The sequence below is a fragment of the Protomyctophum bolini genome, assembly GCF_963924005.1.
Source record: "Protomyctophum bolini genome assembly, chromosome: 11".
Lineage (NCBI taxonomy): Eukaryota > Metazoa > Chordata > Actinopteri > Myctophiformes > Myctophidae > Protomyctophum > Protomyctophum bolini.
In genome coordinates, this window is record NC_137872.1 from 2,223,343 (window position 1) to 2,246,957 (window position 23,615).

Sequence of the window (23,615 nt, forward strand, 5' to 3'; positions counted from 1 at the left end):
TTCCAAAAAGAATATTATGACATGAGAAATGAGACTTTAAACTAGTGACTGGAAGCAGAAAGTATTCATGACCATGTTTATTAAGGTAATACAGTCTAGGTGAAGTTGGGCCCAAATACATGGACTTCTATGGGGAGTTTTTTTGGGCCCAATGACAGACAGCGCCACAACAGGCCATTATATGAACTTTCAGGAAATCCCGATTTTCCTTTAGTGGCTTCACAAAATATCTGTCTGACTGCCCCCCTGGTTAAATATCTGTCTGACTGCCCCCCTGGTTAAATATCTGTCTGACTGCCCCCCTGGTTAAATATCTGTCTGACTGCCCCCCTGGTTAAATATCTGTCTGACTGCCCCCCTGGTTAAATATCTGTCTGACTGCCCCCCTGGTTAAATATCTGTCTGACTGCCCCCCTGGTTAAATATCTGTCTGACTGCCCCCCTGGTTAAATATCTGTCTGACTGCCCCCCCTGGTTAAATATCTGTCTGACTGCCCCCCTGGTTAAATATCTGTCTGACTGCCCCCCTGGTCACCACCAACTTGCCAAACCCCCCCCCCAGCTGATCTGCTACTTTATTGTGTGTGTGTGTGTGTGTGTGTGTGTGTGTGTGTGTGTGTGTGTGTGTGTGTGTGTGTGTGTGTGTGTGTGTGTGTGTGTGTGTGTGTGTGTGTGTGTGTGTGTGTGTGTGTGTGTGTGTGTGTGTGTGTGTGTGTGTGTGTGTGTGTGTGTGTGTGTGTGTGTGTGTGTGTGTGTGTGTGTGTGTGTGTGTGTGTGTGTGTGTGTGTGTGTGTGTGTGTGTGTGTGTGTGTGTGTGTGTGTGTGTGTGTGTGTGTGTGTGTGTGTGTGTGTGTGTGTGTGTGTGTGTGTGTGTGTGTGTGTGTGTGTGTGTGTGTGTGTGTGTGTGTGTGTGTGTGTGTGTGTGTGTGTGTGTGTGTGTGTGTGTGTGTGTGTGTGTGTGTGTGTGTGTGTGTGTGTGTGTGTGTGTGTGTGTGTGTGTGTGTGTGTGTGTGTGTGTGTGTGTGTGTGTGTGTGTGTGTGTGTGTGTGTGTGTGTGTGTGTGTGTGTGTGTGTGTGTGTGTGTGTGTGTGTGTGTGTGTGTGTGTGTGTGTGTGTGTGTGTGTGTGTGTGTGTGTGTGTGTGTGTGTGTGTGTGTGTGTGTGTGTGTGTGTGTGTGTGTGTGTGTGTGTGTGTGTGTGTGTGTGTGTGTGTGTGTGTGTGTGTGTGTGTGTGTGTGTGTGTGTGTGTGTGTGTGTGTGTGTGTGTGTGTGTGTGTGTGTGTGTGTGTGTGTGTGTGTGTGCAGGCGTTCAAGTCCCGGGACGAGGCCCAGCATCATTTCTCCCAGTGTCTGGTCGATAAGGACAAGTACCGCAAACTGATCCGAGAGCTGGAGGAGAAGAGCGACGAGCTCCACATCCAGATCGTACGCAAAGAGGGGAAGTTGGTGACGCTGGAGTCGCGTCTACGACGTCTGTGCAAGGACAACTGTCTGGACACTAATGTAAGGACAACTGTCTGGACACTAATGTAAGGACAACTGTCTGGACACTAATGTAAGGACAACTGTCTGGACACTAATGTAAGGACAACTGTCTGGACACTAATGTAAGTCTGGAGGACAACTGTCTGGACACTAATGTAAGGACAACTGTCTGGACACTAATGTAAGGACAACTGTCTGGACACTAATGTAAGGACAACTGTCTGGACACTAATGTAAGTCTGGAGGACAACTGTCTGGACACTAATGTAAGGACAACTGTCTGGACACTAATGTAAGGACAACTGTCTGGACACTAATGTAAGTCTGGAGGACAACTGTCTGGACACTAATGTAAGGACAACTGTCTGGACACTAATGTAAGGACAACTGTCTGGACACTAATTTAAGTCTGGAGGACAACTGTCTGGACACTAATGTAAGGACAACTGTCTGGACACTAATGTAAGGACAACTGTCTGGACACTAATGTAAGGACAACTGTCTGGACACTAATGTAAAGAATGCAGCTGGAAGAAGAGGCCTTTTCCTTATTTATATATTTATCTCTCTCTCTCTCTCTCTCTCAATCTGTTCTACTTTTCTGTGTTTATTTCGTCGACTACCTTTTTTCACTGACGAAAACTAAATGGAAACCAAATGAAAACTAAGCTATGATCAGACTAAAACTAAGACTAAATATATTGGCAATTTCGTCAACCAATAAAAACTAGACTGAAATGTTAGGACAAAAGATCCAGTATAAGTCATTTTACACCTGGTTGCATGCTGAAAATAGCCGATCTACAAGCTCACAACGCTTCGCAGCGTGACGCGTTGTGAGCTTGTAGATCGGCTATTTTCAGCAAGTATAAAAACACTTAAGGCTCATACATAGTCTGGATTTTCGGTGGTGAGGTGACCACCGTACTACAACATGACGTCACTGAGGTGACCACCGAACTACAACATGACGTCACTGAGCCGCGGTGAAGAGCAAACCGCCACCGCTCCAGCCCTTCTCTCTGTTTTTACTCACCACCGCTCAACGTTATTTCAGCTCCGGTGGTCAGCTCACCACCGGAGCGGTGGTCACCTCACCACCGGAGCGGTGGTCACCTCACCACCGGAGTGGTGGTCAGCTCACCACCGGAGCGGTGGTCACCTCACCACCGGAGCGGTGGTCACCGGAGCGGTGGTCACCTCACCACCGGAGCGGTGGTCACCTCACCACCGGAGCGGTGGTCACCTCACCACCGGAGTGGTGGTCAGCTCACCACCGGAGCGGTGGTCACCTCACCACCGGAGCGGTGGTCACCTCACCACCGGAGCGGTGGTCACCTCACCACCGAAAATCCAGACTATGAATAGGCCTTAAGACATTCCAGGTGACTAAAATTGACAAAAGTTTAATTCCAAAGACAAAAACAGCACTGGTGCACTGGGACCAGAATGGTGCACTGGGACCAGAATGGTGCACTGGGACCAGAATGGTGCACTGGGACCAGAATGGTGCACTGGGACCAGAATGGTGCACTGGGACCAGAATGGTGCACTGGGACCAGAATGGTGCACTGGGACCAGAATGGTGCACTGGGACCAGAATGGTGCAGATTGTTGTCTGTCTCTCAATTAAATCGGTTGTGTTTTTGTTTTTTTTCAGAGTTTGCCGAGGGACCTGCCCCCGACCATCATATGTCAGGGGGAGGAGTTTAAACCTTCCCAGGGCCAATCGGAATGCTCCAGCGATGACTCGCCTGCACAGTCCTTCTTCCTGCCCGAAGAGCCGCAGCGCATCAAGCGCCGACCGAACCTGAAAAAGGTCCGGGGTCAGCCCCTAAAACACACAACCACTGACCCTAAAACACACAACCACTGACCTGGGGTCAGCCCTAAAACACACAACCACTGACCCTAAAACACACAACCACTGACCTGGGGTCAGCCCCTAAAACACACAACCACTGACCCGGGGTCAGCCCTAAAACACACAACCACTGACCCTAAAACACACACCACTGACCCGGGGTCAGCCCTAAAACACACACCACTGACCCTAAAACACACAACCACTGACCCGGGGTCAGCCCTAAAACACACACCACTGACCCTAAAACACACAACCACTGGCCCGGGGTCAGCCTCTAAAACACACAACCACTGACCCTAAAACACACAACCACTGACCCGGGGTCAGCCCCTAAAACACACAACCACTGACCCTAAAACACACAACCACTGACCCTAAAACACACAACCACTGACCCGGGGTCAGCCCCTAAAACACACAACCACTGACCCTAAAACACACAACCACTGACCCTAAAACACACAACCACTGACCTGGGGTCAGCCCTAAAACACACAACCACTGACCCTAAAACACACAACCACTGACCCTAAAACACACACCACTGACCCTAAAACACACAACCACTGACCCGGGGTCAGCCCTAAAACACACAACCACTGACCCTAAAACACACAACCACTGACCCTAAAACACACAACCACTGACCCTAAAACACACACCACTGACCCTAAAACACACACCACTGACCCTAAAACACACAACCACTGACCCGGGGTCAGCCCCTAAAACACACAACCACTGACCCTAAAACACACAACCACTGACCCTAAAACACACAACCACTGACCCTAAAACACACAACCACTGACCCGGGGTCAGCCCTAAAACACACACCACTGACCCTAAAACACACAACCACTGGCCCGGGGTCAGCCTCTAAAACACACAACCACTGACCCTAAAACACACAACCACTGACCCGGGGTCAGCCCCTAAAACACACAACCACTGACCCTAAAACACACACCACTGACCCTAAAACACACAACCACTGGCCCGGGGTCAGCCTCTAAAACACACAACCACTGACCCTAAAACACACAACCACTGACCCTAAAACACAACCACTGGCCCGGGGTCAGCCTCTAAAACACACAACCACTGACCCTAAAACACACAACCACTGACCCGGGGTCAGCCCCTAAAACACACAACCACTGACCCAGGGTCAGCCCCTAAAACACACAACCACTGACCCGGGGTCAGCCCCTAAAACACACAACAGATCAGTGTGTTGTGTTGTTGTGTTGTTCAGATCAGAGTGTTGTGTTGTGTTGTTGTTCAGATCAGAGTATGTTGTGTTGTTCAGATCAGTGTGTTGTGTTGTTCAGATCAGTGTGTTGTGTTGTTCAGATCAGAGTGTTGTGTTGTTCAGATCAGAGTGTTGTGTTGTGTTGTTCAGATCAGTGTGTTGTGTTGTGTTGTTCAGATCAGTGTGTTGTGTTGTTCAGATCAGAGTGTTGTGTTGTTCAGATCAGTGTGTTGTGTTGTGTTGTTCAGATCAGTGTGTTGTGTTGTTCAGATCAGAGTGTTGTGTTGTTCAGATCAGAGTGTTGTGTTGTGTTGTTCAGATCAGAGTGTTGTGTTGTTCAGATCAGTGTGTTGTGTTGTGTTGTTCAGATCAGTGTGTTGTGTTGTTCAGATCAGAGTGTTGTGTTGTTCAGATCAGAGTGTTGTGTTGTTCAGATCAGAGTGTTGTGTTGTTCAGATCAGAGTGTTGTGTTGTTCAGATCAGAGTGTTGTGTTGTTCAGATCAGAGTGTTGTGTTGTTCAGATCAGTGTGTTGTGTTGTGTTGTTCAGATCAGTGTGTTGTGTTGTGTTGTTCAGATCAGTGTGTTGTGTTGTGTTGTTCAGATCAGTGTGTTGTGTTGTGTTGTTCAGATCAGTGTGTTGTGTTGTTCAGATCAGAGTGTTGTGTTGTTCAGATCAGAGTGTTGTGTTGTTCAGATCAGAGTGTTGTGTTGTTCAGATCAGTGTGTTGTGTTGTTCAGATCAGTGTGTTGTGTTGTGTTGTTCAGATCAGTGTGTTGTGGTGTTCAGATCAGTGTTGTGTTGTGTTGTTCAGATCAGTGTGTTGTGTTGTGTTGTTCAGATCAGTGTGTTGTGTTGTTCAGATCAGAGTATGTTGTGTTGTTCAGATCAGTGTGTGTTGTGTTGTTGTTCAGATCAGAGTGAAGTCTCCAGTCTCTGCTCCCAAAGTCCTGGACCTGCCGGTCTACTCTGAGGTTCTTCCACACGCAGGTGAGACACACTGATCCGCCGCTAATACTGTCAAATATAATAACACCGTACCGTGCATTCAAACACTGAACGCACTGATACTAGTAAACATTCTGTATGTACAACTAGTACTAGTAAGTATGTATGTACAACTCAAAGGCTGCGCGTTTGCAGTTAGAGCATTATCTATTGTTTATTTCTATGTTTTTAATGAGACTCTCTTTTTTTAATCATTTGTAGTTAATGGTTCAAAACAAGAGTTTGGTTTGGCGATAATAATGTGTTTTTGGAGGGACTACCACACTTTTCAACATTGACACATGTTTGACTATTTTGTATTGTGTTCATTTAAAGGCTGTAGGCTAAACCTACTTGAATTAATTATATTTGCTTGTTCTGTTGCTAATTGCTATGTTTGTTTTTATTCTCAGTGAGATGTAAGCTACACAATTGTACATCCCAGTGCACGTGAGATGCATACTGAGGCCGATAAAAATAAAAAAAAGCCTTCTAAATCCTAAATGTTTCTATGCCAGTTGGTGCTCAACCTTCTTTCATATCACGGACCCCCAGAATGATCTGTATTTGTATCTGAAAATATGTCGTTCCAGGACACCCATTTTTCATTTTCAGGGCAAGAGAACCCATTTGAAAAGGACCCCCAGTTTGACATGCATATGGGCTATACTGACCCCCATGTAATGCCATTTATATCTGGGACCCCTCAAAACAAAAACAAAAAAACGAAACTTTTTTTCGCCTTTTTTATTCGAAATTCTTCCAGGGGCCACAAGGGGGCGGGCCCGCGGGCCGGCTATTGGGGAACCCTGCTGTAGCGTGTACAGTATGAGACTGTGTAATAAATACATGTAATACTACGTGTATATGCGACTGTAATAATACATTTTGTCCTCATGTGCAGCGTTGTCTGTGAGTGGAGGAGAAGCTTCGGACGACCACAACACATCCAAGTCTCACGTCCACAACAACGTCTGCCCCCCTTCCCCCCTCCCCTCCCCTTCCCCCCTGCCCCCCCGTCGTAACGACAGCATCCAGTCCATGCTCGCCGAGCCGCCAGAGAAAGCCTCGCTCGTCCGGAGAGAGAGAGAGAGAGAACATGACTTCCTGGTCCGCAGGTAACGGTCTGGCTCTGTTCATACACACAGTAAGTAACAGCTGTCCTGTGCTCTGCATGTGTTTAATGGCTTCATACACACAGAAAGGACAGCTGTCCTGTGCTCTGTCTGTGTTTCATGGCTTCATACACACATAAAGAACAACTGTCCTGTGCTCTGCCTGTGTTTCATGGCTTCATACACACAGTAAGAACAGCTGTCCTGTGCTCTGCATGTGTTTCATGTCTTCATACACACAGTAAGAACAGCTGTCCTGTGCTCTGCATGTGTTTCATGTCTTCATACACACAGTAAGAACAGCTGTCCTGTGCTCTGTCTGTGTTTCATGTCTTCATACACACAGTAAGGACAGCTGTCCTGTGTTCTGCCTGTGTTTCATGGCTTCATACACACAGTAAGAACAGCTGTTCTGTGCTCGGCATGTGTTTCATGGCTTCATACACACAGTAAGAACAGCTGTCCTGTGCTCTGTCTGTGTTTCATGGCTTCATACACACATAAAGAACAACTGTTCTGTGCTCTGCCTGTGTTTCATGGCTTCATACACACATAAAGAACAACTGTTCTGTGCTCTGCCTGTGTTTCATGGCTTCATACACACATAAAGAACAACTGTTCTGTGCTCTGCCTGTGTTTCATGGCTTCATACACACAGTAAGAACAGCTGTCCTGTGCTCTGTCTGTGTTTCATGGCTTCATAAACACATAAAGGACAACTGTCCTGTGCTCTGCCTGTGTTTCATGGTTTCATACACACAGTAAGAACAGCTGTTCTGTGCTCTGCCTGTGTTTCATGGCTTCATACACACATAAAGAACAGCTGTCCTGTGCTCTGTCTGTGTTTCATGGCTTCATAAACACATAAAGGACAGCTGTCCTGTGTTCTGCCTGTGTTTCATGGCTTCATACCATAGATAGACTGTAAAAAAGATATGGACAAAGCGTTCTCCGGGTCTGATATGGACGTAAGATGAAGCCAGTCAGTGATCCTTGAATTGTAAATGACTAAAAATATATATAATATTTTATTAAAAAAAAAAAAAAACGCTATGAACTTGTAGTTCTGCTATTTTTGGAAAATCGTTAAAATGTGCCTCAAATCTTTCCGAAAATTGTCATGATTTATAGAAAACATATTTTTTTTAATTTTCGACGTCAGGGCCTGAATGGGTTAATCTATTCTAATGATCTGATCATGAGCTCTCAGTGGCTTTAGAACATTCATCAGCGAGGTTGTTTTGAAATCCCCTGGAATGAGAACATTTACAGTACGTTTTAACAGTAGGGCGACAGCCAGACGAATTGTCCCGGAAGTGCATTATTTGTCAACGGGACCCTACGGGCGACGACTGGAGATAGCAGGCGATAGCAGGCGAACAGGCCATGGTTGAAAAGTGGGCGGAGGAACGTCGGCCGAAAATATCCTAATAATAATTCAGCGAATCTCTGAATGTCTGAATGAATGTCACTGACAGTGTGTTATCTCATCATTGGCTGCACCAATCACGTCCTTTTTTCGATTTGACACATTAATGATTTATAATGAATTTATTAGTGGATTAAAAAATGCAAAAATGGGTATTGTACTGTCAATATGACATGAATATGAATGCAAAGTAGCGGTCCATGTGTGGACAGGCTACCTGTCGCCGTTGTGCATGGTGAGATGTGTGCAAACCGTGTAGTTTATCAGGAGAAGAATACCAAAGGATGCAACATTTATCAGTGAATTAAAAACGCACCGGGCGCAGTACCCCCCCACGGCCAGAAGAGGGGGGCAAATATCTCACAACGGGTAAGGGCTAGTACAAATAATTCATCTTTTGGGCGACGTCGCCCGGCGATAGTGGGCGATTGGGCGATAGCCAATGGAATTCAAGCGATGCTCGCCGTTGCCCACCCCCCCCCCTTTTCCCCCCTCACTGTATATGTTTATTTTCCCTTTTTGCTTCCTTTATGATGAATTCCTGTTCTGTTCTTTAACTATTATAGAAGTGTCTATTTGTACGTCTCTAAATGTTTTGATGAATTGAACATGGTGGACCCTGTTGTAAACAAGTGTAATGCTTAATTGGGTCGTCCACTCACAGTTAACAGTCTTTGTATTGAGTTTGTGCTTGAAATGTACTGTAATTCTGCAAACTGTTAATAAATATTTCAATCAATTAAATAATCAATCAATGGCCTCCCGCTGTTAAAACCTACTGTTAGTATGATGTGTGTGATGAAACGTTGACGTTTTTTGGTCTCTTCCAGCCTGTCTTGCTTTGATGACAACATGGAACTGGACTTTGGTAAGAGCCGTTTTTATTTTTTTTAAACACACTAGACCAGAACTGTGCATTTACGGTGCCTATATATTTCTGTCTGTCTTTCTGCCCGTTGACTTACCTCCGCCTGTCTGTCTGTCTGTCTGTCTGTCTGTCTGTCTGTCTGTCTGTCTGTCTGTCTGTCTGTCTGTCTGTCTGTCTGTCTGTCTGTCTGTACGTCTGTCAGAGAACGAGGGTCCTCCGTCTGTCCACTCGTCCTCGTCCTCTCACCAGTCGGAGGGGATGGACGTCTACGACCTTGAGCAGGTCAACAGCATCTTCAGGAAGCTCTCACTGGAGAGGTACACGCACACACACACACCCACGCACGCACGCACGCATGTGTATCTTAAAGGAATTGTGACATTAAAAAAAAGGTTTTGGAATTTTTCTTATTTTTTTTAGGTTTTCTAATCTCAATTGCACCCAAAAAACATGAACTTTTAACATTCAGTAGATTTTCTGTGATCTGGGCTTTTCTGGCTCAAACAGGTGCTCTGATTTGCCGGCAGTTTGTGATGTAAGATCCTGCAAATCCCATATATGTCAATGGGATTTGCCAGCAGATGTCACTGTTTTCACTGTTTTGCCTGTTTTCATTGTAGCTCAAAAGGCTTCCAAACCCCAAAGTAAACTTCAGACCACAGAAAATCCACTGAATGTTCAAAGTTCAGGTTTTTTGGGTGTAATTGAGGTCATAAAACCTAAAAGAAAAAAGAAAAAGAAAAATAAATGAAAATGAATGTCATAAAACCTTTAAATATCTGTTGTCTTAAAAATGTTCACATCCAGTATTTTGTGCGTGCGTGCGTGGAGGCCGTTCCGCCCGTCCCTCTCCTCCCTCTCCCGGGTCAGCTCCACGGTGAAGCCGGTCCAGGTGTTGTCGCTCGCCGGAGACAGCCTGCTGACGGACGTCAGCGTGGTGGGAGGCAACGACCGCGGCCTCTTCGTCGCCTCCGTCCAATCAGGCTCCAGCAGCGAACGGGCGGGGCTGTGCGAGGGACACCGCCTCCTGTTGGTGAGGAGAAGTATAACCCCGGAGCATTTAATGAACCCATTTAGACCTGAGGTCGATTCTACAAAGATCTTTTTCTCTGGAAAAACCCCATGTTTTCTGTATGTCAGTCGTTCTCAAAAACGTTCAAGGACCCCCAAAAATATATGTAATTGGCCGCCGACCCCCGTCTGAAAAAATATATATTGGAAGATTTGCGCCACATTTTCACAATTTTTCAATAGCTAAAGTATAACATAATGCTTAGATGTTCCTGGCCTGAATGGCTTAAGTACTATTTTGAGGTATCTGTACTTTACTTATTATATAATATTATATAATATTTCCATTATGTCACTATACAATAGAAGCCTGAGCTTGTAGATCTGATATTTTCACTATTTTAAAAATGGGGCTTCTACTGTGAGTGGTTAAAGGGACACTTCACCCTTTTTGCAAAAAAATATATGTTAATGACGTTTAGAAGCTTTAGATCACTTTCCTGGGGGTCTTTATGTGTGTAATATGTGGTTTTAGATATTTTAGATTGTAGCAGTGAGCCTGTTGTCTCTGATGTCATGGACACTGGTCTCACTACCTTCCTGGACTACAATTCCCATAATTCTTTGGTGCACTGCTCCTCCTTGTGGATAGGGGGGAGAGCTGTCTTACTGAGACAACATGTAGTCCAGGAAGGAAGTGAGCCCAGTGTCCATGACATCAGAGACAACAGGCTCACTGCTACAATCTAAAATATCTAAAACCACATATTACACACATAAAGACCCCAAGGAAAGTGATCTAAAGCTTCTAAACGTCATTAACATATATGTGTCCCTTTAACATTTATATTTACTGCGGTTATATACCCGAGACAAAGGCGCTAATAATTCCACCACTGTTACAGTCGGTTTGTACAGTATATATATTATTGCTAGTGAATGCTACACTGCCTGTGTTTCAATCCCCTGTCCTTCACTGTGATTGGCTGACCAGCTGGAGGGGTGCATACGCGGGGAGAACCAAAGCGTTTCATTGGACACCAGTACTCAGGAAGAGGTCCATTGGACTCTGACGCATTGCACCGGACCCGTGCAGTTGCACTGCCGAGCCAACCATGACTGTAAGGTTAACATTCATTTAACTATGACTGTAAGGTTAACATTCATTTAACCATGACTGTAAGGTTAACATTCATTTAACCATGACTGTAAGGTTAACATTCATTTAACTATGACTGTAAGGTTAACATTCATTTAACCATGACTGTAAGGTTAACATTCATTTAACCATGACTGTAAGGTTAACATTCATTTAACCATGACTGTAAGGTTAACATTCATTTAACTATGACTGTAAGGATAACATTCATTTAACTATGACTGTAAGGTTAACATTCATTTAACCATGACTGTAAGGATAACATTCATTTAACCATGACTGTAAGGTTAACATTCATTTAACTATGACTGTAAGGATAACATTCATTTAACCATGACTGTAAGGTTAACATTCATTTAACCATGACTGTAAGGTTAACATTCATTTAACTATGACTGTAAGGTTAACATTCATTTAACCATGACTGTAAGGATAACATTCATTTAACTATGACTGTAAGGTTAACATTCATTTAACTATGACTGTAAGGTTAACATTCATTTAACCATGACTGTAAGGTTAACATTCATTTAACTATGACTGTAAGGTTAACATTAATTTAACTATGACTGTAAGGTTAACATTCATTTAACTATGACTGTAAGGTTAACATTCATTTAACCATGACTGTAAGGTTAACATTCATTTAACTATGACTGTAAGGTTAACATTCATTTAACCATGACTGTAAGGTTAACATTCATTTAACTATGACTGTAAGGTTAACATTCATTTAACCATGACTGTAAGGTTAACATTCATTTAACCATGACTGTAAGGTTAACATTCATTTAACTATGTCTGTAAGGTTAACATTCATTTAACCATGACTGTAAGGTTAACATTCATTTAACCATGACTGTAAGGTTAACATTCATTTAACTATGACTGTAAGGATAACATTCATTTAACTATGACTGTAAGGTTAACATTCATTTAACCATGACTGTAAGGTTAACATTCATTTAACTATGACTGTAAGGATAACATTCATTTAACCATGACTGTAAGGTTAACATTCATTTAACTATGACTGTAAGGTTAACATTCATTTAACTATGACTGTAAGGATAACATTCATTTAACTATGACTGTAAGGTTAACATTCATTTAACCATGACTGTAAGGTTAACATTCATTTAACTATGACTGTAAGGATAACATTCATTTAACCATGACTGTAAGGTTAACATTCATTTAACCATGACTGTAAGGTTAACATTCATTTAACTATGACTGTAAGGTTAACATTAATTTAACTATGACTGTAAGGTTAACATTCATTTAACTATGACTGTAAGGTTAACATTCATTTAACCATGACTGTAAGGTTAACATTCATTTAACTATGACTGTAAGGTTAACATTCATTTAACCATGACTGTAAGGTTAACATTCATTTAACTATGACTGTAAGGTTAACATTAATTTAACCATGACTGTAAGGTTAACATTCATTTAACCATGACTGTAAGGTTAACATTCATTTAACTATGTCTGTAAGGTTAACATTCATTTAACCATGACTGTAAGGTTAACATTCATTTAACCATGACTGTAAGGTTAACATTCATTTAACTATGACTGTAAGGATAACATTCATTTAACTATGACTGTAAGGTTAACATTCATTTAACCATGACTGTAAGGTTAACATTCATTTAACTATGACTGTAAGGATAACATTCATTTAACCATGACTGTAAGGTTAACATTCATTTAACTATGACTGTAAGGTTAACATTCATTTAACTATGACTGTAAGGATAACGTTCATTTAACTATGACTGTAAGGTTAACATTCATTTAACCATGACTGTAAGGTTAACATTCATTTAACTATGACTGTAAGGATAACATTCATTTAACCATGACTGTAAGGTTAACATTCATTTAACCATGACTGTAAGGTTAACATTCATTTAACTATGACTGTAAGGTTAACATTCATTTAACTATGACTGTAAGGTTAACATTAATTTAACTATGACTGTAAGGTTAACATTCATTTAACTATGACTGTAAGGATAACATTCATTTAACCATGACTGTAAGGATAACATTCATTTAACTATGACTGTAAGGTTAACATTCATTTAACAATGACTGTAAGGTTAACATTCATTTAACTATGACTGTAAGGATAACATTCATTTAACCATGACTGTAAGGATAACATTCATTTAACTATGACTGTAAGGTTAACATTCATTTAACCATGACTGTAAGGTTAACATTCATTTAACCATGACTGTAAGGTTAACATTCATTTAACCATGACTGTAAGGTTAACATTCATTTAACCATGACTGTAAGGTTAACATTCATTTAACTATGACTGTAAGGATAACATTCATTTAACCATGACTGTAAGGTTAACATTCATTTAACCATGACTGTAAGGTTAACATTCATTTAACTATGACTGTAAGGTTAACATTCATTTAACTATGACTGTAAGGTTAACATTAATTTAACTATGACTGTAAGGTTAACATTCATTTAACTATGACTGTAAGGATAACATTCATTTAACCATGACTGTAAGGTTAACATTCATTTAACTATGACTGTAAGGTTAACATTCATTTAACTATGACTGTAAGGTTAACATTCATTTAACTATGACTGTAAGGTTAACATTAATTTAACCATGACTGTAAGGTTAACATTAATTTAACCATGACTGTAAGGTTAACGTTCATTTAACTATGACTGTAAGGTTAACATTAATTTAACCATGACTGTAAGGTTAACGTTCATTTAACTATGACTGTAAGGTTAACATTAATTTAACCATGACTGTAAGGTTAACGTTCATTTAACTATGACTGTAAGGTTAACATTCATTTAACCATGACTGTAAGGTTAACATTCATTTAACCATGACTGTAAGGTTAACGTTCATTTAACTATGACTGTAAGGTTAACATTCATTTAACTATGACTGTAAGGTTAACATTCATTTAACGATGACTGTAAGGATAACATTCATTTAACTATGACTGTAAGGATAACATTCATTTAACTATGACTGTAAGGTTAACATTCATTTAACTATGACTGTAAGGATAACATTAATTTAACCATGACTGTAAGGTTAACATTCATTTAACCATGACTGTAAGGTTAACACTCATTTAACTATGACTGTAAGGTTAACATTAATTTAACTATGACTGTAAGGTTAACATTCATTTAACTATGACTGTAAGGTTAACATTCATTTAACTATGACTGTAAGGTTAACATTCATTTAACTATGACTGTAAGGTTAACATTCATTTAACTATGACTGTAAGGTTAACACTCATTTAACTATGACTGTAAGGTTAACATTCATTTAACTATGACTGTAAGGTTAACATTCATTTATCTATGACTGTAAGGTTAACATTCATTTAACTATGACTGTAAGGTTAACATTCATTTAACTATGACTGTAAGGTTAACATTCATTTAACTATGACTGTAAGGTTAACATTCATTTATCTATGACTGTAAGGTTAACATTCATTTAACTATGACTGTAAGGTTAACATTCATTTAACTATGACTGTAAGGTTAACATTCATTTAACTATGACTGCAAGGATAACATTCATTTAACTATGACTGTAAGGTTAACATTCATTTAACCATGACTGTAAGGTTAACATTCATTTAACTATGACTGTAAGGATAACATTCATTTAACCATGACTGTAAGGTTAACATTCATTTAACCATGACTGTAAGGTTAACATTCATTTAACTATGACTGTAAGGTTAACATTCATTTAACCATGACTGTAAGGTTAACATTCATTTTAATTGACATGGTTTTATTAAACTCTTGTACCGGTTCAATTGAATCTGTGTGTATTTGTCCGTCTGCTTTCTAGCTATTTTTGATTAATCGATTTATGCATTTAAATTATACAGTATTATGTATGACTGTATATAGCTTCATAATTGCCTAACTCACTTTTTGGTCAAATTGTCATTTTTGCCTAGCTAACACTGCTGCATCATTATGCCTTGTGGCCAGTTGAACTATTCAAAAAGGTTTTTTTAAATAGTAAAAAAAAAAATCACACCCGTGTGAATCGAGTGGTGCAACTCCCCTCCCCCCCCCCCTCTCTCTCTCTCTCTCTATGTCTCTGTCATTAGCAGGCAACAGAGCAGCACCTCTCTCTGTTTCTGGCGCCCCCTACTGGTACTAATAAGTCATAATTATACTCATTATGCTCATGAACACAGGCTCAGCTACACAGGCATACGCACAGACGCACAGACATTGCTGGTTGTATAGGAGTGGTTGCACCACGGGGATACACATAAGGGGATTTAGCGGTGACGAAAATGGAGCCCCATATGTCTTTGTGTACTGTATTTGTGAAGTGTGTGTGTGAGCACAGTCTCGCAATCGAGAAAGGCTGTCATAGGCAGACCTGTATCCCGAGAGAAGACAGACTATGCACCCACTGCACACTAAACGAAGTGGAAACCGAGCTACACTTCCTAACCATCTGTCCATTGTACCAAGACATCAGAGACACATACTTCCCACAGATTACAACCACACACGGAGATTTTGAAAACATGACCAATGACAAAAAACTCCCATATCTGCTGGGCGAAGTACAACAATGTGCAAACACAGCAGCAAGATTTGTGAGTTGCTGTGATAGGAGAAGGATATAAAACGGAACACAACCACCCTAAAGACTAATCATTGTGTTTATTCCTGCACTAGTATACCTGCATTGAGTGATTTTGGTACATAGAATTCGATCTATTGAAGATTCTGACCTTCAAAAGTACATAATTTTTGTTTTGATTGTATTGCTGTATTGTTGTATTGTTCTTTCTGCTTTGGCAATGTAAACGTATGTTTTCTCATGCCAATAAAGCCCTTTGAATTGAATTGTGTGTGTGTGTGTGTGTGTGTGTGTGTGTGTGTGTGTGTGTGTGTGTGTGTGTGTGTGTGTGTGTGTGTGTGTGTGTGTGTGTGTGTGTGTGTGTGTGTGTGTGTGTGTGTGTGTGTGTGTGCGTGTGCGTGTGCGTGTGCGTGCGCGTGCGTGTGCGCGTGCGTGCGTGCGTGCGTGCCCCTCCCCCCCCAGGTTACCGCCGTCTCCAGAGGGACGTGGCGGACGGCGTCGTGGCGTCCGGCGACTCCTTCTACATCCGCCTCAACCTGGACGTGTCGGCCGGCCAATCGGACGGCTGCTCCCTGAGCGCGCTCTGTGACGACGTGGTGCACGTGCTGGACACGCGGCACCACCAGGGGGAGCCGGGGGGCCGCCAGGAGGAGGAGGCGTGGCTGTGTGTCCCCGTTGACCCCTTCACCGCCGGCGACCTACAGGCCGCCGACCGCGGCACGCTGCCCAGCAACGCACGGTATGATTGGTCCATTCATTGATTGATTGATTGATTGAAGTATCTTTTTTTGCGCCTTTTTATTGTTTTTCTTGAAGGGACAGACAGTAGGCTGACAGGAAACGGGAGAGAGAGATGGGGGGGGGGGGGGAGACATGCTGTAAATACAAAAAAATCGCTCAAAATTATAATTTCTTTCTACATATCCTCTCTTCATAATGTAAATAATATCCCAAGCGGCACACTTTACTACTTCTTTCGATGGAAATAAGCGAACTAGCATAACACCCCATAGCCCCATTCAATTCCCATTCAATTCAATGCAATTCATTGAGGGCTTATGGTAGGGGAAATAGCCAATAAGGAGTTTTTGCACAAAATAAGACCTGGACCTCTTTGGTCGGGACGTAACAACTACAAAGAAAGGTAAGAAAGATAAGAAAGCATTCTAGCATGGAATTCTCCTTTAAGCAGAAAAGGCATTGAAAATGTTCCGGAACACTGACTGATTATTACGATGTGGAGACATTTCGCTGGTGTGAATAATGTATTTGTTTTGGTGTGTACGTGCGTGCGTGCGTGTTCAGGGCCCAGCAGCTGCTGCTGGTGAAGATCCAGAAGTTACTGTATCGAGGAGGACGAGAGGAGAGCGAAGGTCATCGCAGCCTCACAGTCAGTTATACATTCTGTCACAAAACTATCCTTTGATCTGTTCTCTTCTCCTCAAACGCCCATCTCATGTGTCTGCTTTATTTGCACACACGCGCACACACACACACACACACACACACATACACACACACACACGCACACGTTCCTGACCCGTCCTGTTTTGGTGTGGACAGAACTCCTTACAGCCAGAGGACAGCAGCCATGTAGCAGATCCTAAAGCCAGTCCACGCATGTCCAGGGCCAGTGTCTTCATCACACAGATACTACAGGTAACGCACACACACACACACACACACACACACACACGCGCGCACACGCATGCACGCACGCACACACACCAAGTGCCATGTTTTCTTGATAGTCAGTGTGCCATATCAACACTGAGTTGAACTATTTCCGATAGAATTTTATTCTCCAGAAACATAACCTATCCCTATATTCTTCTTTAGAAATATTTTCTTTCATATCGGGATGATATTATTGGATGATCATCAGATCAATAAACCTCCACCTACCCCCAGGCAGAATTAGGAGTTTGAATGAATGTAGAATTATGTGCAGGATGTTTTGCATAGACCTACAGAGGGTTAACTGACTGTGTGTGTGTGTGTGTGTGTGTGTGTGTGTGTGTGTGTGTGTGTGTGTGTGTGTGCGTGTGTGTGTGTGTGTGTGTGTGCGTGTGCATGTGTGTGCATGCGTGTGTGCGCGTGCGTGCGCGTGTAGTTTGTCAGCAGGGTGGATCACAAGTACAAGAGGATGAACAGCACTGAGCGTGTGCGGATCATCAACACGGTGAACACGTCTCTCCCCAGACAAGGTCTGGAGACTCTCAGACCTGAGGGTGAGACAGAAAGAACCACTTAAGGCTCATTCATAGTCTGGATTTTGGGTGGTGAAGTGAGGTGACCACCGCTCCAGTGGTGGGGTGACCGCCGAACTACAACATGACGTCACTGAGGTGACCACCGTGACCACCGAACTACAACATGACGTCACTGAGGTGACCACCGAACTACAACATGACGTCACTGAGCCGCGGTGAAGAGCAAACCACCACCACCGCTCCAGCCCTTCTCTCTGTTTTTACTCACCACCGCTCAACGTTATTTCAGGTCCGGTGGTCACCTCACCACCGGAGCGGTGGTGGTCACCTCACCACCGAAGCGGTGGTCACCTCACCACCGGAGCGGTGGTGGTCACCTCACCACCGGAGCGGTGGTGGTCACCTCACCACCGAAAATCCAGACTATGAATGAGCCTATAATCTGTACCTAGAAAAATGTGGTAAAACATTTAACTCAGGACTGAGACCAGATTCTACAAAATGTCTTTTAAATCATGACAGTTTTCTGAAAAACCTATGATTTCTATGTCGGTGGTTTTGTCAAGGACCCCAAATATTATATGTAATTGGCCGCCGACCCCCCCCTCCCCCCCATCTGAACATATGTTGTTCCAGACCTCCCAGAAGCAAAGATTTGAGTTAAAAACGTTCGCTGTGAAAGCATAATTTATTCAAAGATTTACGCCACATTGTCACAACTTTTCTCAGACGCTGCAGACCCCGACAGCGGCGTGGGCCGGGGTCTCAGTCTGGTTCCGTACAGTCCCGTCACCCCCCGACGCCCCCAGAGGAAGAGACCGGTTCTGTTCAGCCCCGCCCCCATGGCCAGAACCATCATCCAGAAGATGCTCAACATGGGCGGGGCCATGGACTTCAACATCTGCAAACCAGGTCTGTATTGTTTAACCCATTCTGACCTGAGATCAGATTCTAAAAATGTTCTTCTACATCCTGACAGTTTTCATTCTGACCTGAGATCAGATTCTAAAAAATGTCTTCTATGTCAGTCGCTCTTCGATTAAAAAAAATCACACACGTGTGAACCGAGTGGTGCAACTCCCCTCTCTCCCCCCCCCCCTCTCTCTCTCTCATTAGCAAGCAGCAGGCACAGCATACCCCTCTCTCTGTTTCTGGCGCCCCCTACTGGTATTAATAAGTCACATACTCGTGTCGTTCCAATTTCACGCATGCGCACACCACTCGTGCTCATACACACAGGTACACAGGTGCTCAGGTACACGGACATTGCTGGTTGTAGGAGTGGTTGCAACCTTCAACCTCCTTCAACCGCAGCCGCAACCGTCTCCCAGAGGGAATAATGCGTTCCTTCCATGTTCTACACGTACGTCGTCCAACTGGGGAAACCCCCCAGTTCCCCAAGGAAGCATGAGGTCAGTCTGAAGACAATGAAGATGGATTGAAAGCAAGCAGGTGCCATTGGGATTCAGGTCAGCCATTGTCGGAGTTTAGGTAGTCAATGTTAAGGAGTGAAGGCGAGGCCAGAGAGAAGGCGAGAACGCGCAAGAGAGACAAAGATGGCCTAGTTGATAAAAAAACTAAAAAATGTTACTTCACTGTTACATCATTGGTGTGGATGAGGGTGATGGGGTGGGTGTGGTGGAAAAGGACTCAAATGTTTTAAGTATATCAATACAACATATATTATGTTGCAAGTAAAAGTTTGTTATTCAAAATTCACTTGAGTAAGCCCCGAGGTTCCAGGTGTTCGTTCAGACAGATTTCCTGGGGTATATGTTGTAATAGGACTGTAGTAAATAACCATAAATCAATTATTGGGACTACCAGTTTTAGAGTATTCTTTGTAGGCATCTGTTGTGAAACACGTCAACTGCCTTGTTGTCTCCTTTTCATTTCATTTTCCACGTTTCTCATCCGTATAGCAGACCTGGCAACACTACACTAGTGTCCTGTACAGTTTACAGTACTGGTTACAGACCTGGCAACACTAGTGTCCTGTACAGTTTTAGCTTGGTTCTTCTCATGATGTTGTTTGAGGAAAGGAAAGGAAAGGTACCATGTTTACATGTATGGGTAACTGGACTAAGCCCAATAACTTGTTTCCAGCCAGGCCCTGCTCATAGAACATTTCATGGTGGGGGTTCAATGCCTTGCTCAAGGGCACTTCAGCGGTGGTAATTTTAACGTGCCGGTCCGGGGATACGAACTATAGCGACCTTCCGATATCAAGACCGCTCCGCAAACCGTTGGGCCAACCGCTCCAGGTGTTTCTCAGTCTGATGAATGCACCTCTTGCTTTTGACACTCTACTCCTCAGTAGTCCTCAGCACACCTTTTAAGGCATTCTTTTACAGCCATGTGAACTGGAATCTCATTCTTTCTCTGAAATATTCATTGACATACTTTTCTCCTCCAGACAAAGCCCCCCCCCCCCCCCCCCCCCCACTGTGACTAAAATGGAACAATAACATTGTGTTGCTTTGTATTGTTATGCCAGGATGATATAACCCATTCACAGCAGGCCTGTTTTCTGTCAGTGGTGCTCAATATTTCATGTCAAGGACCCCTATCTGAAAATATGTTATTCCAGGAACCCCTCAGGAGCAACGCTTTGAGTTAAAAACGTTCGCTTTTGAAAGAATATATATTAAAAGATTTTGTGCCGCATTTTCACGGTTTTTCAAAAATAGCAGACCTACAAGATCTGTAGATCTCTGCTATTTTTCAATAGCTAAAGTATAACATAATGCTTATGACACCAAGAATTCCCACCAAGAATTGTGTTGAGTTGTGTTGTCAATGTTGAGTCGTGCTGTGTTGAGCTGCGCTGCCTTGTGTTCTGTTGTGTGTTGTAGAGTTCTCAACAGACCTGAAAATGAAGGCCCAGCCCTAACTGGGCCCTAAGCCAGACTGAATTGTACGTGTGTGAGAGAATGCCTGCCTTGAGGAGGCACGGTGGCACAGTTGGTAGTGCTGTCGCCTCACAGCTAGAAGGTCCTGGGTTCGATTCCCGCTGGCGGCGTGTTTCCTCCTCCGCGTCATCAGTACCCATACCCGAAGGCGGGGGTTGGTGAAAGGGCCTTTCTGTGTGGTGTTTGCATGTTCTCCCCGTGTCCCCTAGGGTAGGTACCCTCACAAAAAACATGCAGTAATCCTGGTCACTGAACTACCTCCCCCTGGCCAGCCGGGGCGCCTGATGGAGGGGAAAGGAACTGGTTGGAATAACGTGTTCCTTCCACGCGCTACGTCCAACCAGGGAAACTCCCCCCTGTCAGGTGTAAAGGAGCAACTTGGACACTCAGGCATGAAGGAAGCATGAGTTCAAGTCCGTTGCTCTCCCCTTGTCCCCCATGTATGGGGACTAGGTTGGTCTCCCCTTGTCCCCCATATATGGGGACTAGGTTGGTCTCCCCTTGTCCCCCATATATGGGGACTAGGTTGGTGGAGGGTGTGTAGAGCCCAGGATCACATTAGATGATTGACACAGGGGTGAAAAATGGGTCACAAAATTGTGGGATAAAAAATATATATAAAAAAAAAATAATGCCTGCCTTGCGGCTGGAAACAGTACAGAGCCAAGTAGCACTGTAGGTACAGTACAGTAGTACTGTAGTACTGTAGTTCCCAAGTTCAACCAGAGGTGTATTTATTGAACAAATGCTGCTCTTCATATATACAATATCTCTCAACTCTCCCACTGGCACTCCCCTTTTAACTTTAACTGCCTTTTAAAAAAGGCAACAATTCAAAATGTTCATGTTAAAAATGTATTCTTCAATCAACAACAATATAACTGTACAAATTGTTGTTGCACTGTACAAAAAGTGCCCAGTACTAAAAAGTAGAAAAGTAACCTTTTTATTGATTTTCAAATGCATTTACCGGTAGTTTTAGTTATGATACTTTCTGAACTAAATACAACTAGAACTGCACTCTGCCGAGTGCATACTTGCTTGTTGCACACTAGTAGGCCATAAATGGCCTACTAGTGCGCAAGCAGAGCGCGCAAGTACTTTCGACCGCTGGAAACTATCACATCTCAGTATCTCTGTGAAGGAACGTTTGAAATGTATAATCATTACGTGTAACTATTTGCTACCTAACTACTTTTTTACAGAAAAATGAATCATTGATATGTGATGAAAAAAAGGTATATAAACTGGTATATAAACTAAAATATATTATACAGTATAATTATTGTATTACTTATTGTAAATTGTCAATTGTTTTAAATGTATTTCATTTTGTACTATACAGAGTATGTAGTTGTAATTTGATTAGCAGTATACTGTGGTTACTTGGTTCCAAAAAGTGAAGACAAGTTTTCTTCAACGGTAAATCTGTGCCTGGTTTGCTGGGACTAGTTACAACATTACGTCATCCTTGAGAGAGTACATGGTGTGTATATGACGTAATGTTGTAACTTGTAACTAGTCCCAGCAAACCAGCAGTGTTGGGGAAGTTACTTTGAAAGCGTAGCTTGTAAAGCTACAAGTAGCTCACCATGGCAGTAGCTTGATCAAGCTACATAGCTACCCCTGGAGAAATGTAGCTTGTAAAGCTACAGCTACATGGAAAAAGTAGCTCAGCTACTTTATATTTTTCAGCGTTAAATTGAGAATGTACATGCGGTGCATATGAAACAAAATATAATATCCTACAAAAAAGTCACATGCCACGATGCCAGCTGAAATATGCCTCTCAACAGTTTTATTAAAAAAAATAAAGAAAATAAAAAAGACTTAGAGACTTACACAAATAAAAGAGGATCTGTTGAGGATACTGTGTGTTATACATGGCATTTAATCGTCAATGTTAACACATCTTAACTGTAAAAAAAGAGACCCTTGTATAATGAGAACTACACCTACATTATAACTAAACAACTGTTACATGATGACATTTGATCGTCAACATTTGAAGACCCCTGTTCTAGACAGATTTTCCCCCATTAAAGAAAGGATAAAACAAACCAATTGTTGAGAATGTTATTAAAACGGGCATAGTCTTTACAGTCACACAAATAAAAGAGGATCTGTTGAGGATACTGTGTGTTTAAATGGCATTTGATCGTCAATGTTAACACATCTTAACTGTGAAAATAATAATAAAGGTCTCTTGATAGCCACACCTATAAATAAATCTTAACTTAACACAACCTAAACTGTAACTTAACTGTAAAAGAAAGTTGGGCCTATATTTTTTTATATGCCAGGGCAGAACCGTTTGTTGACGCGACACATGAGCAGTCTCTCAAAGTTCTTATCGGATAAGCGGTTGCGTTTGGCACTGAAAATGTCCTTGCCAACACTGAAAAGCCGCTCACATGCGGCACTGGATGGGACACCACTGTTGAACTTGTGGTGTTCTAGTGGGGGGGTTGTTCTAGTACAAGCATTAACACAGCAACCAATGGTCAAAATGAATATATTTATTTCATGTTATTGCCCAAAATTGTAGCTTGTAACTTGAGTAGCTAAGCTACCAAAAATTACCCAAAAAGTAGCTGAGCTACTTGACGAGGTACACCAATATGAATGTAGCTAAGCTACCACAAGCTACAGCAAAATGTAGCTAAGCTACGT

General features: G+C 42.7%; 1 protein-coding gene across 1 annotated transcript in view; it reads left to right on the forward strand.

Moving 5' to 3' along the window:
* Positions 1-23,615, forward strand: part of card11 (caspase recruitment domain family, member 11) — a gene marked incomplete at its 5' end in the record, with an annotated part of 36,544 nt that overhangs the window by 9,895 nt on the left and 3,034 nt on the right. The window contains 13 exons of the mRNA XM_080776454.1: positions 1,305-1,502; positions 3,145-3,303; positions 5,521-5,596; positions 6,498-6,711; positions 8,968-9,005; positions 9,208-9,322; positions 9,837-10,038; positions 11,011-11,137; positions 16,280-16,556; positions 17,123-17,207; positions 17,381-17,476; positions 17,931-18,048; positions 18,760-18,942. Of these exons, the coding sequence (XP_080632580.1) occupies positions 1,305-1,502; positions 3,145-3,303; positions 5,521-5,596; positions 6,498-6,711; positions 8,968-9,005; positions 9,208-9,322; positions 9,837-10,038; positions 11,011-11,137; positions 16,280-16,556; positions 17,123-17,207; positions 17,381-17,476; positions 17,931-18,048; positions 18,760-18,942 (1,888 nt within the window). The remainder of the gene's footprint in view (positions 1-1,304; positions 1,503-3,144; positions 3,304-5,520; positions 5,597-6,497; positions 6,712-8,967; positions 9,006-9,207; positions 9,323-9,836; positions 10,039-11,010; positions 11,138-16,279; positions 16,557-17,122; positions 17,208-17,380; positions 17,477-17,930; positions 18,049-18,759; positions 18,943-23,615) is intronic.